Source organism: Phalaenopsis equestris, unplaced genomic scaffold, assembly GCF_001263595.1.
Source record: "Phalaenopsis equestris unplaced genomic scaffold, ASM126359v1 Scaffold000836, whole genome shotgun sequence".
NCBI lineage: Eukaryota > Viridiplantae > Streptophyta > Magnoliopsida > Asparagales > Orchidaceae > Phalaenopsis > Phalaenopsis equestris.
This window is the reverse complement of record NW_018165276.1, coordinates 127,519-142,645: the sequence shown is the minus strand read 5'-3', so window position 1 is coordinate 142,645 and position 15,127 is coordinate 127,519. Positions and strand designations below refer to the sequence as shown.

At 35.2% G+C, this 15,127-nt stretch overlaps 1 protein-coding gene across 6 annotated transcripts in view; it reads left to right on the top strand.

Annotated features, from left to right (window-relative positions):
- Nucleotides 1–14,810, top strand: part of LOC110031514 (putative methyltransferase NSUN6) — a 108,303-nt gene extending 93,493 nt beyond the window's left edge. For 5 of the 6 annotated variants that reach the window (XM_020734756.1, XM_020734755.1, XM_020734754.1 and 2 more), the window contains 2 exons: nt 8,894–8,955; nt 14,554–14,810. In XM_020734756.1, the coding sequence (XP_020590415.1) occupies nt 8,894–8,955; nt 14,554–14,662 (171 nt within the window). In that variant the 3' untranslated portion in view covers nt 14,663–14,810. Of the gene's footprint in view, nt 1–8,893; nt 8,956–14,553 lie in introns of those variants that run through there. The other variant, XR_002294743.1, reaches the window with a different exon arrangement.
- Nucleotides 14,811–15,127: the final 317 nt, after the last annotated feature.

The window sequence follows — 15,127 nt, the reverse complement described above, 5'->3', positions numbered from 1 at the left end:
TTTGTGACACGGAGTGTCTAGTCGTGATCTGAGTTATGTGATCTAGTAAATTGTGATGTCCATATTATGTTAAAATTTAGGTTTTATGTTTTAGTTTTCTGCTTTTATGTGTTTTCTATTTGGATGACACACTTGTAATGAGGGGGTCTTTAGTGTTTATAAATAGGTGGTCTTGTTTTGTGTTAAGGAGGTTTTTGGCGTTCATTTGAGTGTTGTGATGGATTTAGCTCACTTGATGTTTTCCGAATGGGGATAAGTCCCGATGACGACATTGGGTGGTTGAAACTAGACATCTTGGATTTCCTTCCTTTGTCAATTCTTCATGTTGTGATCTATGTATCCTCATCGATTACGAGAGTAGGAAACTCTTATATCTTATATTTTTCTTTGTTTAGTGTTCCACTTCCTTATTTTGCTTATTTATGAATTTCTATTATATGTATTTTTTATCTTCTGTCGAATTGTGCACACAACCCTTTCCGGTAACATTTTGCTAAAAGGGGCATCCAAAAGAAACTTTCAAGTATATTTTGTGAAGAAAATAAAAAGTAGAAAGGTATATTTTTCCAATTTTCGCTAAATTTTATTATTTTCTATTTTACATCTATCACAAGTGTCGTATAAATTATATCAATTAGGATACATCAATATCAATATTATTTTTCAATTTACATGCGCGGGTATCTTGGCATTCTCAGCTAGTAAAATAAATGGGCGAACTTCATCAGTAAACATACACATACAAGCATTATATATTTATAGTTCATTTTTTTCTTATTTCCATATCATTCAATATATTTTCACAAAAATTCAATATATGTATATATATACATACATAACATGCATAGAGATACATATGACAAACATTTTGTCCATAAATTTAGTTGTCGGTTAAATCATGGTTAAATATGCAGTATCAGCATATCTAATAATAATCAAACTCACTTGATTTTAAAGAAATTCATCATTATTACCATAGTTCAAAATTACGAGTTCTCTTAATGCCCAATGATTTTACTTTCCACTTTTACTCTTTTTGTCTAGACTCTTCCAATATATCTCCTATAACAAATAGGATAAAGTAATTTCTTTTTTTTTTTAAATCTTTATTAATTTTCTTATATTCAAATATTTGTATCAATCATTTTATTTTAATTCACATAATCTAGTTCCTAATATAGTATTATTATTAACTTACATGATTTTATTTTATATTCCTAAGAGTGTATATGATTTTGAAAGTTATACCTTATGCATTAATCTATGTAAATATGTTAAATAAATTATTTGTACTAGCTTAAAAATTAGTTCAATATTTAAATTCTAATCATAGTATAATTATTGTGATTTTTATTCAAGTTTGTTTTATTACAATATTTAATTCATAAATTAAATTTGGAACTTTCATAACTTTTATGTAACATGACATGAACTCTTACAAAATTTAAACTTAATTATTAAATTATTCACATGAAAAAAAAATTGCCAGTGCCCCTTAAATTCTTTGAGTTATAACCTGTCATATTTTATATATTTAACGGAGCATTTAACTATATTTTATTGATAACTTTATTTATTTTTATAAAACTTATTTACAATTAAAACTTCTTATTTAATGAAAAATAAAAAATTTTGAAATAATTTATATATATTATAAATTTATTGATTAATGTTGAACCTAAAAGTGTCATGGAATCATGCCTAAGGACTAGAGCACGTGAAGACAATGAAGGATAAGACAGTGAACCGTAAAAATAAGGGTCTACTGTCTGTTCTCATAAAAGGTCTCCTATTTATAGGTATAAGAGGCACCTTGAGTACATAATTACTTTTTGGCCCTTTCCCATGTAAAGAAATGTAGGGGCATCATGGTCATTTACATGGTACATTTAATTAGACTAATAAACAATTACTGACTAACGACGACATTCTTCTTATTCGTCGACCTGTACTTGTCTTTTCAGCTATGATAGATCAAACCACGTGAAGATGGTATGAAGGTTCTTTGGTTTGATATCCCCATGGTTTCTTCTCGAATCCTGGTTTACCCGTCTTGTTTGTCGAATGATAAGGCATCTTTCTATTGGCCCACCCCACAGGTGTCTTTCGTTCGACCTCCTTGTTGGTCGGCTTGTTGACTAGGCGAAAGACTCGACAAAGCTCCACGATGATCTCCTGGCTTTGGCATTAATATTCTTGATCATTTAATTTAGTTTATTGACTGGATCTGATATCTTGATGTTTGTCGTGTTCCTCAGCTTCGCATCGAGATCCATGCTATTGCGATCTGGTCTTACATATCTAGTTCCCCAACTTTATTATTTTTTTGAAAGCGACAGTTGTGACAAAAGCAAGAAAGCTAATTATTGCATATAAATGTAACTAAAATTTTTGAAATCAGCACTTAATAATTAGATTCCCTGAATTGTTGTGCAATGTCTTCATATAAATAGACTACCACCAATAATCGAGGTTTTCGCATCTCCTCTTGGTTCAAAGCTTTGGTCGTTCCTCACAGTGAATGCTCTGATAGCGAGTGGTAAGAAGAGCAATCCCGGGGAACCGTCGGACGATAAGGCCTTCGGATTACCTATTGAGAAAATTCGTCCTTCGCACCCCCTGCTAAGATTCGTCATACTGGCGACTGTCCGATTGGCGAGCGAGGAAGACATCTCGAGGGTGACATGTCTGCTAAGAAAAGAAGAATAAAAATAGCTTGCATTTAAGAAAGGGCCTTTAGGTGACGGCGATAATGAGGATGAATCATCTGACAATGTTCCTTTGGTGCATCTGATGTCCGGGAAAGACTCGGTCGCTACTTCTATTGGGGTGTCAGTCGTTCCTGGAAAGTGAGTGGAGAAGGGTACTCGGCGGGCCCCTGAGAGCGCTTCGCCCAAAGACAAGGACATGGACGGCCCCCCCCCCTCAGATTGGGGAGATGGGAGCCATGGATGTTCCACCTATGCTTGGCAAGAGTTCCTCATCCTTTCTCTGGTCTGAGGTGGGTTGACTCCTTGGTAGAAGTTCGGGTTATTGGTTCATCCATAAAAGCGATGTTTCTCAGTCTGTCTTTAACTTTTTATTTCTTGTGCAGCTGAACCGATCCCTTGTTTCTGACTCACCGGAGGCTGTTGAGGGTTAAACATCAACTCCTCGAAAAACCGCAGGGAAGCAGTTGGTGGCCGCTGAAAGGGAGTCGATTGATTCGTGGTTCAGAAGAGACGACAGACTTCTTTGCCTGTCAAGCTAAAGCTCGGAAGGAAACTGAGGCACATCGGGAAGCCAATATAAATGACCTGAAAGTGTTGCTGAATTCTCTTTCCATGAAGCTGTCGGTGGAGATCCTCGGGCTCAAGGTTGATGCGCGGATCACCGGACCAAAACTGGGGCTCTTTAGATGGAGACCCTTTGCTCAAGTATGGACTTGACGGAAGTTTGAAAGGCTTGATTGGTTTCAAGGTTTTAGGCCGAGGTGATGGTGTCGATAGATTTAAGCTAGGTGATCGAATCCTGTACAAAGAGTTGTTGAGGCGCGAGTAGTCCCGCCTCATGTGACCGATGAACCGATTGTAAAATTCCTTTCTAAATGAATATAAATTTTGCTATTTGATTTGTGCATCATTCATTTTGCACAAATATTTTAATTTTCTTTCTTGTGATGTGACATGAGGTTCACATTCTTCAAGGTACGACCCGTGGCTTTTCATCTTCTCTCTGAGTCTTATATATAGGGTTGTGGGCCCTCTGTGATCTCATTTATTCCTTCTGATTCCTTTGTTAGTTCTTCTTCATTAACCCTTCCGTTCGTTGTACCCCATGGCTTCCAAATACTCGTCTAAGGAGTTCAGGAAAGTGTGAGCATCAGAGCACTTTGTATTGTCCTCTGACGAGGTTTCGAGATTGCAAAGGCGATCTGTTTATGAGGATGGCATAGTGTTGGAGGTTTCAGGCCCTCTGTGATCTCATCGTTCAGGGGCTTCGTCTTCCTCTTTCTCATTAGCTGCGGGCCATTTTGAACCATTATGGTGTCATCCTGATCCAACTAAAGGAGAACTGTATGCTGCAGAGCTGACTTTCATCGTCTATTGTTGCATAATAGAAATCCCTTGGTCGAGGGAGTTGTTTTCTCATGTGTTTTTCTTCAGGGTCGATCCAGACAACTACATCAACTTAACTTCATATAGAAAGATTTGACTGATTGGCCTGGAGAATAAAGTAAAGAACTGGAAGCACCACTTCCTCTTGGCGTCGGTGAAAGACTGGGGGTTTCTTACTTTCATCCTAGGAACATTACAAGCGACAAATGATTTCTCCCCAGATGTGGGTTTTGGCATTGTTTGTTGAAGAGAAGAGTCTTTCTGTTGTCTAGTAACCTCACGACGACATAGTCAACAAGGTTCTAAACCCTCACATGCATGGTTGAATGGCCCTGGAACTGTGGGTTGCTTCGGATGTTGAGGAGTCGAAGTGGTGGATTGACAAGGCGGCAATTGCTTCCAAAAAGGGACCAAGAATGAAGAAACCACTGAAGGGAGAGAAAGCGCCCCCGAAGAAGATCCCAGGTTCGGACCTCCTCATTTCTACCTCGGATACAATCGTCGTTATCTAGAAGATTTTGACTGGTGAGTTAACCTTAATTGAAAGAAAGCCTTTCTTTGCGACAGACAGCGCGGGAGGTGATGATGTTGCAATCCCTTCCATCTTGTTGTAGGATATTCAGTCTTTCCCGGACAACGAGTCGACTGAGGTCCGCATGAACTTTTCTGAAAGGGGGAGAGCCTGTCAGCTCTCTCCTGGCCTTGCAGCTAAAGAGTGAGGCTCTAGTCAGATTGCGGGTTCAGATGAAGTGGGTTTTGGGTTTGAGGCTAATCTAGAGGGGGCGACCTCAAGCCGTAAGTCTGATGCAGATGGTGCTACTCCTCGCACGCAGTCAGAAAGCAATTACCTGACCCTCAAGGAGCTGGGGCAAAGAAAGGGGAAGGAACCCATGGGCAGTGATGGATGGATCTCGATGCAAAAGGAGGGACCGAAAGCCTTCGTCTAGAGGGACTCCCGTCCTTTTAAACAAGGTCATTTACACTGTGTTTAATTAGGCTAATAAACAATTACTGACTAACGGCGACATGCTTCTTATTCTTCGACCCGTGCTTGTCTGCTTGGCAATGATAGGTCGAACCACGTGAAGATGGTATGCAGGTTCCTTGGTTAGATATCCCCATGGGCTCTTCTTGAATTTTGAATCGCCCGCCCCGTTTGCCAAATGATAAGGAAAAAACAAAATCCTTTTAAAAAAATCTTGTTCTCGTTTGGTTTGACAATCACATTTGGTTCCACACTCATTCGGCTCACCTCGTTGCTCAACATGTCATTTGCTTGAGCTACATGAAATGCTCCAACGCACAAACTTGCTTCGGAATCACCACAAGCTCCTCTTGTACTCGTTCATTGCCCTTATAGTCCACCGTTCAGCTCTCACCCGCAGCTTGCTCGCATAAGTGCACTTACTCCCACCTCATATTGCTCACGCTTTCTGTCTCAAGCTCATTGATCATTGCCTGATCTCACGCCACCGCTCTAATCACGCTCGACACAAGGCCATGTCATTGTCTTGCTTGCGATCTTTGCTTGTCTGATCCTCGTTCGATCTTTATTACTTTCATTAGCCTCTTCAACTTCTCAGCTTGTTTTGCCTCCCCCTTCTCTTCGACTTACGTCTATGCACCTAACTTTTCTTTCGTCACCCTTCCTTGACGTTATGTAACTCCCAAAATTTCGGAAATCATGTAAACTTCGACAAAATTTTACCCTTCAGAATTCAATCAAAATAAATTTATAAAATTCTATGCATGAAAGCGATCAATTCGATATGAATCATTACATACTAATTATGATTGGATTGGAAGATATATAATTTTGAAGCTATGAGCTTAATTAACTTAATTTAAACCTTAATTAATCCTAATATTCACTAATCTCTCGCATGAGCACTGTAGCCAACTGACTCCCACTCACTTTTCTTGGCACGCAATGGTTCGATTCGATCGAACGACTACAAATTAAGAGAGGATCTCTTAAGTGTCGCATTTTTTCCCTCTCCTTGTGTCCGTTTTGCGCGACTGGAAGGGTTCTCTGCTCAGTTTACTATAGTTGGGCGCGAACAAGCAGGGGCGAGCGGCCAACTCGGAGTCGTAGCTCACAGTAGAGGCTTTCAAGGAGTTTTTCGTAGGCATGAATCCCTCTTTCACGCCATTCTAAATATTCATTTTCTTCCTAACACTTCCATTTTGATATTTGTCTCGATTCGTGCAACTTTCTTGTTTCCGATAGCCAATAGAGGCCCTAAACTTGTGTCGGAAGTGTCGAAAGTGGTTTGCAAACTTTTTTATGGTTTTAGCACAAAACCAACGAGGGGGAAAGATGATTTGAGGTGTTATAAAGAAGAGAAGTTTAGGCTGTTTTGGAAAGTTGGGGTTATGCCGAGGTCTTTTGAAGTATTACTTGGCAAATAAGTTATATTTTTTATTACATCACAATATAATTTCATGATTTCCTACGATGCTTATGTCATATTGTTTATACAAAGCAGCGAGCTCGAGCCGAGCTTCATAATACTTGTCGTAGAGCTGTCCCGTCAAGTCAAGTGAAATAGTATTGTACTAATTTAAGAAAAATAATCTTCTATAGGTTTTATGTGATTATGTATTTGACACTGTTACATTTAGAATTTTTGTATATTATAGATGAATACTTATTTGCAATGTATAAATATCAGTTGATTTCTCTTTTGATACATGTGATGCTATTATGTTATGATACATATGAATCTACTTATGAAATATTATTTGCATGTATTCTTTTGTCATAATTCATACAATTGATATATGAAATGTCTATGAATGTTTGTTACAAGTATAATGTTTTAATAAATATCACAATGAATGTTATGGTAGACTATTACATGACTGTTTGCAAGTATGTTATGTATGAATGTGGTATTCTTGACTTTTGGTGTTCAGGCGGTGACAAAATTCTAAAATCGTTTTGTTCAGGTGGTGACAAAATGTAGGAAACCGTTGGATCGGAGGAGTGGGGGGCTATTGATAACTAATATGTTAGGGGGACAAATTTATCGATAGTTTATATGACATTTGGGACAGGGGTGATGACCCATGATGATAGGGCATGAGAATTGTTACGGCTTATATATTTACAAGTGACATTACTATGAAATGATATCTCTGAGATGACATTGTTTTGATTATATATAATAAACACTTTATGAACATATTTTTTATTATATTTATGATTTCATGATCACGATTATACATGTTTACACAGCAGCCTTGATTTTTATACTATCTGCTTTCTTTTCATGTTCTATAAGATTCTAGCATGGTGTAACTTGTGTCTAGACATCTACAATTTCATATGAGTATGCACGTTTTTTTTTCTACGTATAAAATTTTATTTTAGCCTTGGCTATTTTCCTGAGCTTGTTGCTGCTCACTCTGTGTGTTGCCTTCCACGTAGGGGCAACGAGCACTAGGACGAGTAGCCATGTATGATTTATACAACTTTTGCATTGTATAGTTTTTGTAGCTTATACTGACGTTTTGAGTATGTACTGTTATTATTTTGGATTTAGTAGCTCTATATAGTTTATATGTTTTGAGAATATGATTTTCCACTCTTCCAGGTATAAAAACAAATGAATTATGAAATGGAATATACCACGTATGTTAGCGATAATTTAATTGTAATTCATCACCCAATTGGTCGTGATATCGCAAGTCAGGATGAGTTTTGTGAGAATTTAGTCTGACTGAATTGTCCGCCTCTGTCACACCTCAATCGACCCTAAATGGGGGGACCAATTGGGGTGTGACGCTAGCCGATTCCTTTTATGAGAGGTTACACTAGGGAGTTGTCTATCCCTTTGTGGATTTCTATTTGCTTGTTTTAATTAATATTTAGGGTTTCTTATGTTGGTTTGATTATAAATGGTTGCTTTAGAGTTTGTTTTGGGCAATTGGCTTGATTTTATAATATTGGAGATTGCTTTCTCTGATTTTTTTGTCCTTTGCATTTCTACTTCAAATGATGTGCCTTTACCTCCAATAAGATCAAGTGATGGATATTCTTGAAGTCCGTACCTCGCCAAAACATCTAGTGGTTGGTGCTTCCTTGTTGTTTTCCTGCCGGACAATAGCCATAATTGTTTTTTCCTCCACTAATACTTGTTGATGCTTAGATATTTCCTTCAACTATTCTTCAAGCTCCTCCGATATTTATTTTGACCCACATACACTTTCTAGGAACCCTAAAACCGTGTCACCACCTACCCTCAGTTTGCGGGATGGATGAGATATAGGAAAGGCAATTTAGGAAAGGCTATATAAATAATTATTTATTAAGATTACTATTTTTATATAAATTTTACTAAATATAATATCATTTGTTATTAGAAATCAAACCCATCTTAGAAACACGATTTTCCATCCGCTGTTGCATGTTGCAGTATGTGTAGAACTTTGATTTGTTACAGTAATTTTGATAAAAAAAATCATTAAATTAATTAAAATACAAGCTAATTAAATAAAGTTTGTATATTTGAAAAGTAATATACATATCTATATCTATATCAAAATAATTGAATTGAAATATAGACTTTTATAAAAATAGTTTCAATGATTTTCGGGAGGTGTGAAAAAAATAAGATATAATTTAAAAGCAAAACTTTAATTCATCTTTTTAGTCAAATTAAGTGTTAAAAGTTTATTTCTTGATTTTATGACTGAAGGTGAACTTCAATATTCTTTGTTCAAAGGCAGGTATTTTGAGAATCTTGTTGGTTTAATGTCACTCTTATGGTCTATCTTGTATAATGTTTCAGAACCCAAGAGTTGGAGGCTCAGGACTTGTAGGCAAATGTGAACTTGGTGAAAAATATGTGGAGTAAGCTCCTTTTCTTATTTTATCTGTTTATTAATTTATTTGTTTGTTTTTTGAATATTTGATTCTCAGAGAACATGTGCTTGCACTTGTATATGTAATGCTCATTAGATTAGAATAATGACAATGTACATTGCATTTTTTTTTTGTCTTATGTTACGCTTGTTCCAAATCTTCAACCTATCTAACTGCTGTTATCATTATTTATGTTTTTTATTATATTTCAATTTTTTTCGTAAGGCTGTGGTAACTACTATCAAATGTAAGATGTAGACAGTTTCTGGACAAACATGGGAAGTTGCTTAAAAATTATGATTACTTGGAGGTCTATTTGGTATTACTTTTTGTTTTTGTTTCTAGAAAAGTTAAAGATATAATAGACATGCTGAGTGAGTTTTCCCTTTTATTTTTTTCTTTAATAATAGCTTGAGCTGTTATGAACATTTAGAAAACACGTTTTTGGTTTGATGTAAAGTTTCCAGAATAACTTTTTGGATCTCAACAAGCAACAATTTTGGACTTTGACCAAATGGGCAGCACGCCAAAGCACTTGAAACGTTAACTCTTGTGAGATTACAAAGCTCATCACTTTCTCTTTATAATAACAAACATTTTTTAGTTAAAATAGCTGCTAGTATTCTCACTGTACTTTATTTTTCATAGAATATAGGATTACTAGTAATGTTGATAACTACTTTATTATCATTAACTTAGAACTATAAGTCTAAATTTGAAAGCCAATTTCCCTCGGGAAGGTTTTAACACACGTCATCTCATATTTCGAGCATGTTATAGCTTTGTATTTCGGCTTAGCGCTTCATCTGGGCCACCACTATTTGTTTATTGATTAGTCGTGTGAGCAAATGATCTCTCACAAAGATACAGCACCTAGATAAAAATTCCACCATCAATAAATCAAATATGGTGAACGTTAAATAAAATTTCCACGTTATAATGTCCATTCTTATTATATGTCAGTTCTTTTCTTGGTTGCTCCTTGATACATCTAAGGATACAAAGCAACCTCCCAATTTACTTATTTAAGTGCCCGCATGTGTTAACTTATAGTTCAAATAATAAAAAGCAAGATTAGGTTAGGTAATAGTAAGGTTAATTTTCTAATCAACCGCCAATAATAGGAGAGGGATCTTCAACCTAATAGGCTCATTTATTCAAGGCCAATTACATGCTCCCTTTATGATGAGGAAACGTTCTTTTTCAATGCAATGTAAATTTGATGCCTGAGTATCTAGGAAGTGTTTGATTTCAATAGCTTCATTTTGATTACTCCTAGTAAAAAGGATGTTGTTAACATAGATTATCAACATAATCAATGCAGTTCTAGGTGCTTCTATAAGTCATTTTGGAATAGCAAGGGAGGATAATAGAGGCGAAAAACTACATTTAAAGGGAGAAAAACGACATTTAAAGGGAGAAAAACGACATTCTGCAGCTGTCCTGACTGAAAACAACAAAGATAGCATCAAAACAACGAGAAACAGATGTCTAGGAGGTTCACCACATGTTCTTGTACAAGCTACAAATACATTATTTGCAAAAGGAACATGATACAATACTCTATTTAGGTAGAAATTAGAGATACAATATCTAAAGCGCGCAAATAAAATCAAAAGTTTCTCCAACAGCAAAACAACATATAAATGGATTCCTAATAAAAAATAAATCAAATTAGAAAAAAAAAGAAAAAAGGAAATAAGTATTGTAAGGATTCTCGCAAATATTTCCAAACAAATGAAAAGTTCCCATTCGATCTTCCCAAGGGTAGCAGAACTTTTGTTTCCATGCGAATGACATAATTCCCACAACAGAAGTCGCGAGATCCCTGACCCCTTGATGGCAGATGCTTCTGCATCATTCTCCCCAACTATGAGATTTTTTTTTTCTTTCTCTGGTGGCTTCTGGAATCGATCTACTACAATAACATAGTCATTGCACTGCTATAGCTGGGGAAGCCTCACTATAAAATTTATACTCACGTCCATTCCATATAACTAAACCACATGTCATTTCAAAGACCGTCCTGAAAGAATAAGTAGACATCCTAGTTTGGCTCATCTAGAGCTCGAAGTTACTTAGATGAGTTTTCCCACTCGTAAAAAAGTATGGAATAACCAATATGAAATGAAATATGTGGCATGTTGGACCACTCTCAGTGTCGACCACCCAAGAGGTAAATGGTCGGTCAAGTTATCCAATGTCTCCCTCAACAAAGGTTGTCTCTTTTATGCTATTGGCTACTCGGACTCACTATCTGTAGAACAACTAATGTTAATCCACTTAGAGTCTCTTTCATGGGTTCAGCCTGAATTACTAGCATCTTATTATCGTCGGCTAGGAGTTAAAACTTCTCTTTGATGTCTTCTCCTATGTCACTTTACATTTCTTCAGTTGTTTTCTGCTCAATGAAAGAAATCGTTATTCTATTTGGAGAATCAAATGTCACATGGCCAAAATCATGACACTTGAAGCATTTATTGGAGATGATGGATTTAGGAGTATTGGTAGTCTCCACCTTTTCTCCACTCTAAACGAGTTTCTTTTCAAGCTGAGTCAGCTTGGGTGTTGCACTGGGTGTACTCTTGCTGTCTGATTTGATAGTTGAACTCTACTTGAAAGGTGGTGTGAAGTCGATACTACTTTGTTGTCTTTCCACCTTTATTGATAGGTTCTAAATATTTTGTAATGTCCAATAATAATGCAATTGTACCACATTGCCAATAGATAATCTCAATTCCCTCATATAGCAAACTACGGTATTCTCGAGCTCTACTAGCTCACATTTCAACATAAACTAATCGAACTCAATTGTGTACTCTTCTACTGATAGATCTTGTTGATGCAAGTGATGAAGAATGTGTTTCGGTTGTGGCTGTATGAAATCTCAGCTCAAAAGTTGCTATAAAAATCTACTGTTTAAAATTTGTTCTTCTCGAAGCAATTATTATGTTTAAAAAATTCAGTTTTGCTAGCGATCTATGGATAAATGGCTAAAATACCCCTGTGTTCATATTATATAGAATTCATAGTTTTATAGATGTATGTAATTATCATATTTAACTGTATCATATTAAACAAACAGGAGTACAAAAGTAAACTCAAAGTTAAATTATAGAATCAAGAGAAATACATTTATTTGGCCATACAAATACAAATCCAATATCAATGATGAGTATTTTTTATTTTTGCAAGCTACACAAACTATGCATAAGAAAATCTTTGTCAAACCTTAAAAAGTATAAATTTCCAACACTCGATAAAACATAAATCACATTAGCAATAGTTTATAAAGAGGAAAATATTTATAACAGCATAAGCATTATAATCTACATTAAGATATGAATTTTATGATACAGGTTGAGATTATAAATCTAAGAGCACTCCACGAATAAGACAAGCAATAATATTATTTGCAACTAACCTACAACATGTATGTGTCAGATCCAATTATAGCGTCATATACTTCACAATAAGAGTTGTGGGTGAGTGTTAACTTCCATAAAAGCTAATCTCCTTCGCCTATTCCTCTGCCTATATAGGTCATAGCATAAAATTTTCAGCCTATCCCACATAACATGATCTTTTGTAAACTTATTACATTTTGTACTGTAAAAATTTAAAATGTATATATTATTCACTTGGAATATGTTAAACAACATTATGTTTCAATATATAACTCTTAATTACTAGATTACCGAGAAAATATTATATATTGAATTTGATATCAGAATACTTGTAATGCTTCAGACACATTCTTCCTAATATGAAGAATTTGTTCAAAATGCAATATATAGCTCACATATAAAGTTCACACACAAATCTAACTTATAAAAATTTACATGCAAAAGAAGCATATTTACTTGATGAACTAGGGATTGAGTATCATACAAAAATTGCATAATATATATTAGTTTTTGTAATTTTTTGAGGTGAAAAATAATTATTCCTCTTCAATTTCCCAAGAGAAAGTTGCAAGTTAAATAGCAGGGGAAGGCCTCTACATTAAGAAAGCCACAAAATTTCTATTCTAAAAAAGAAATGAAAATTATCAACAATAGCTAATTCTAAAAGTAGAAACAATTAAAAATAGAAAATAATAAAAATAGAAGATATCAAATGAGGAAATTCTAAAATTCCAACAACCCCTTTCAAGTTGGAGCATAGATATCTACCATGAACTTGCTTACAAGGAACTCAAAATTAGGCCTGAAAAGTCCTTTGGTGAAGATGTATGTTATTTCTTGCATTGTCGGAGTGAAAGACATGCAATAGCTCTACAATTAACCTTTTCTCTTTTTAGAAGTGTATCAATCTCCATATGTTTAGTGTGATCATGTTGCACTAGATTTTCTATAATGCTTATGGAAGCTTTATTGTCACAGTACATCTTCATTGACATATTTATCAGGAATTATATCTCTTCAAGAATTCTCTTCACATGTAACATCTCACATACTCCATTAGTCCTAGCATGATATTCTGCCTTGGCACTACTCATTGCCACGACATTTTCTTTGTTACTTCGCCATGTAAACATATTTCCCCAAACATAAATACATCATCCGGATGTTGCTCTCCTACCAACAACTAAGCCAACCCAATCTACATTGGTGTATACCTCTATTCTGTTGTGTGGTAAAGAGTGTATTTTATAGGTATTTGAGAATTTTATCAACTACATGAAGGTGTTTCTTAGAGGCCGAATCCTTATCTGGTGTATACCTCTGTATATCTTTTGAAAGATTAAAACCTTACGTGTGATCTTTATCAACTTCTTGAAGGTGTTGCATTTTAGTAGATAGACCAATCCATAAATATTGTTGTACAATGATTCAATTTAAAATGCATCTCCAACTGAAGGGGTAGAATGCTTTGTTCTCCGCTTTCCCTTGTGTGAACCACTGGTGCACCACACTTTCCCTTGTGCATGTAAACCATTTTAAGACGCCAGATGTTCCTTTAACACAAACTCAATATGTAAAAAAATTTAGAACGTATGATAAAAATTACGTAAATACATCAAAAATACATTTAACCATGCTATAACAAGTAGGAAAAATCTGAGGATGGGAAAGCAATCAGACGAAATAGACGCCAGTTAGCAGCCGAGGGCTTGCTCAAGATTCTGATCTAGAGTAAGATGCTCTAGTCACATTAAATGAGGGAGTTAGCGGAATTCTCTGGCAGTAGGGCAGGGAGCCTAACGTAAGTCGGTTGGGTCTGAACGAGCAATTATTAATTTGCTTGGCCAATCTTCGCACTTTTTGTTGTTAAAAAAGAAAAAAAGAAGGGCCATTATATAAATACCACACAATGCTTATGTAGTTACATATCTAACACCTAACCATTCATATTTAAATGCGTACCACTCAAATTTTTAACATCGCATAAAAAATACCCCCATCAAGTGAACTACACATGTTCATGCATAAGTTTAGGACACAAGGTGTCATAAGTCCAAATATCAAACTTTGGGTTTTAGATATGTAAATACATAAAACTTGTGAGGTATGTTTGTGAATTTCCCAAAAAAGAAAGATTAGTTTTTGATCACTGAGACATTATTAATGTTTTTTGTTGTAGGACATGGCTTACAGAAAGAGAGGCGGAGCTAGTTCAACGATTCGATCCATCTGCGCCTCTCGATACCATTGGTTTCTTCATTGCAAAATTTAATGTTGGCCAGAAATAACTACCTGTGAGGCAATTTATACTTTTTTCAGCTTATCACCATACATTGTGTTGTTTAAGCTGCCCCATATCCATTTTTTGACATGATTTTTGATGCATCAATTTATTGCTGGACAATTTTTTTGGGGTAATACTTGTACTTATTTGAAATGTTTTGATTATTATGCCTTTTTGTATCTTCTTTTCAGGATATACTGTAAAAGCAAATAACTAAGCCATTTATATATATTAAAAGAAAAAATTTAGTACTAGCTCAAATTCTGTTTGCAGGTTTATTGTGAAATTTCGGTTTTCAGTTTACTTCTCAGCATAAAGTCAACTTGAATCCTCTGTTGATAGATTTTACTTTTTTCTTTAATACAATTAAATGCTATAACAAAGCCAGTTTAATGAGCAATTTGAATATTTATTTCAAAAATAAGATGTCAAATAACCACTAAATAGGAAATTTTGTTTATATATATAT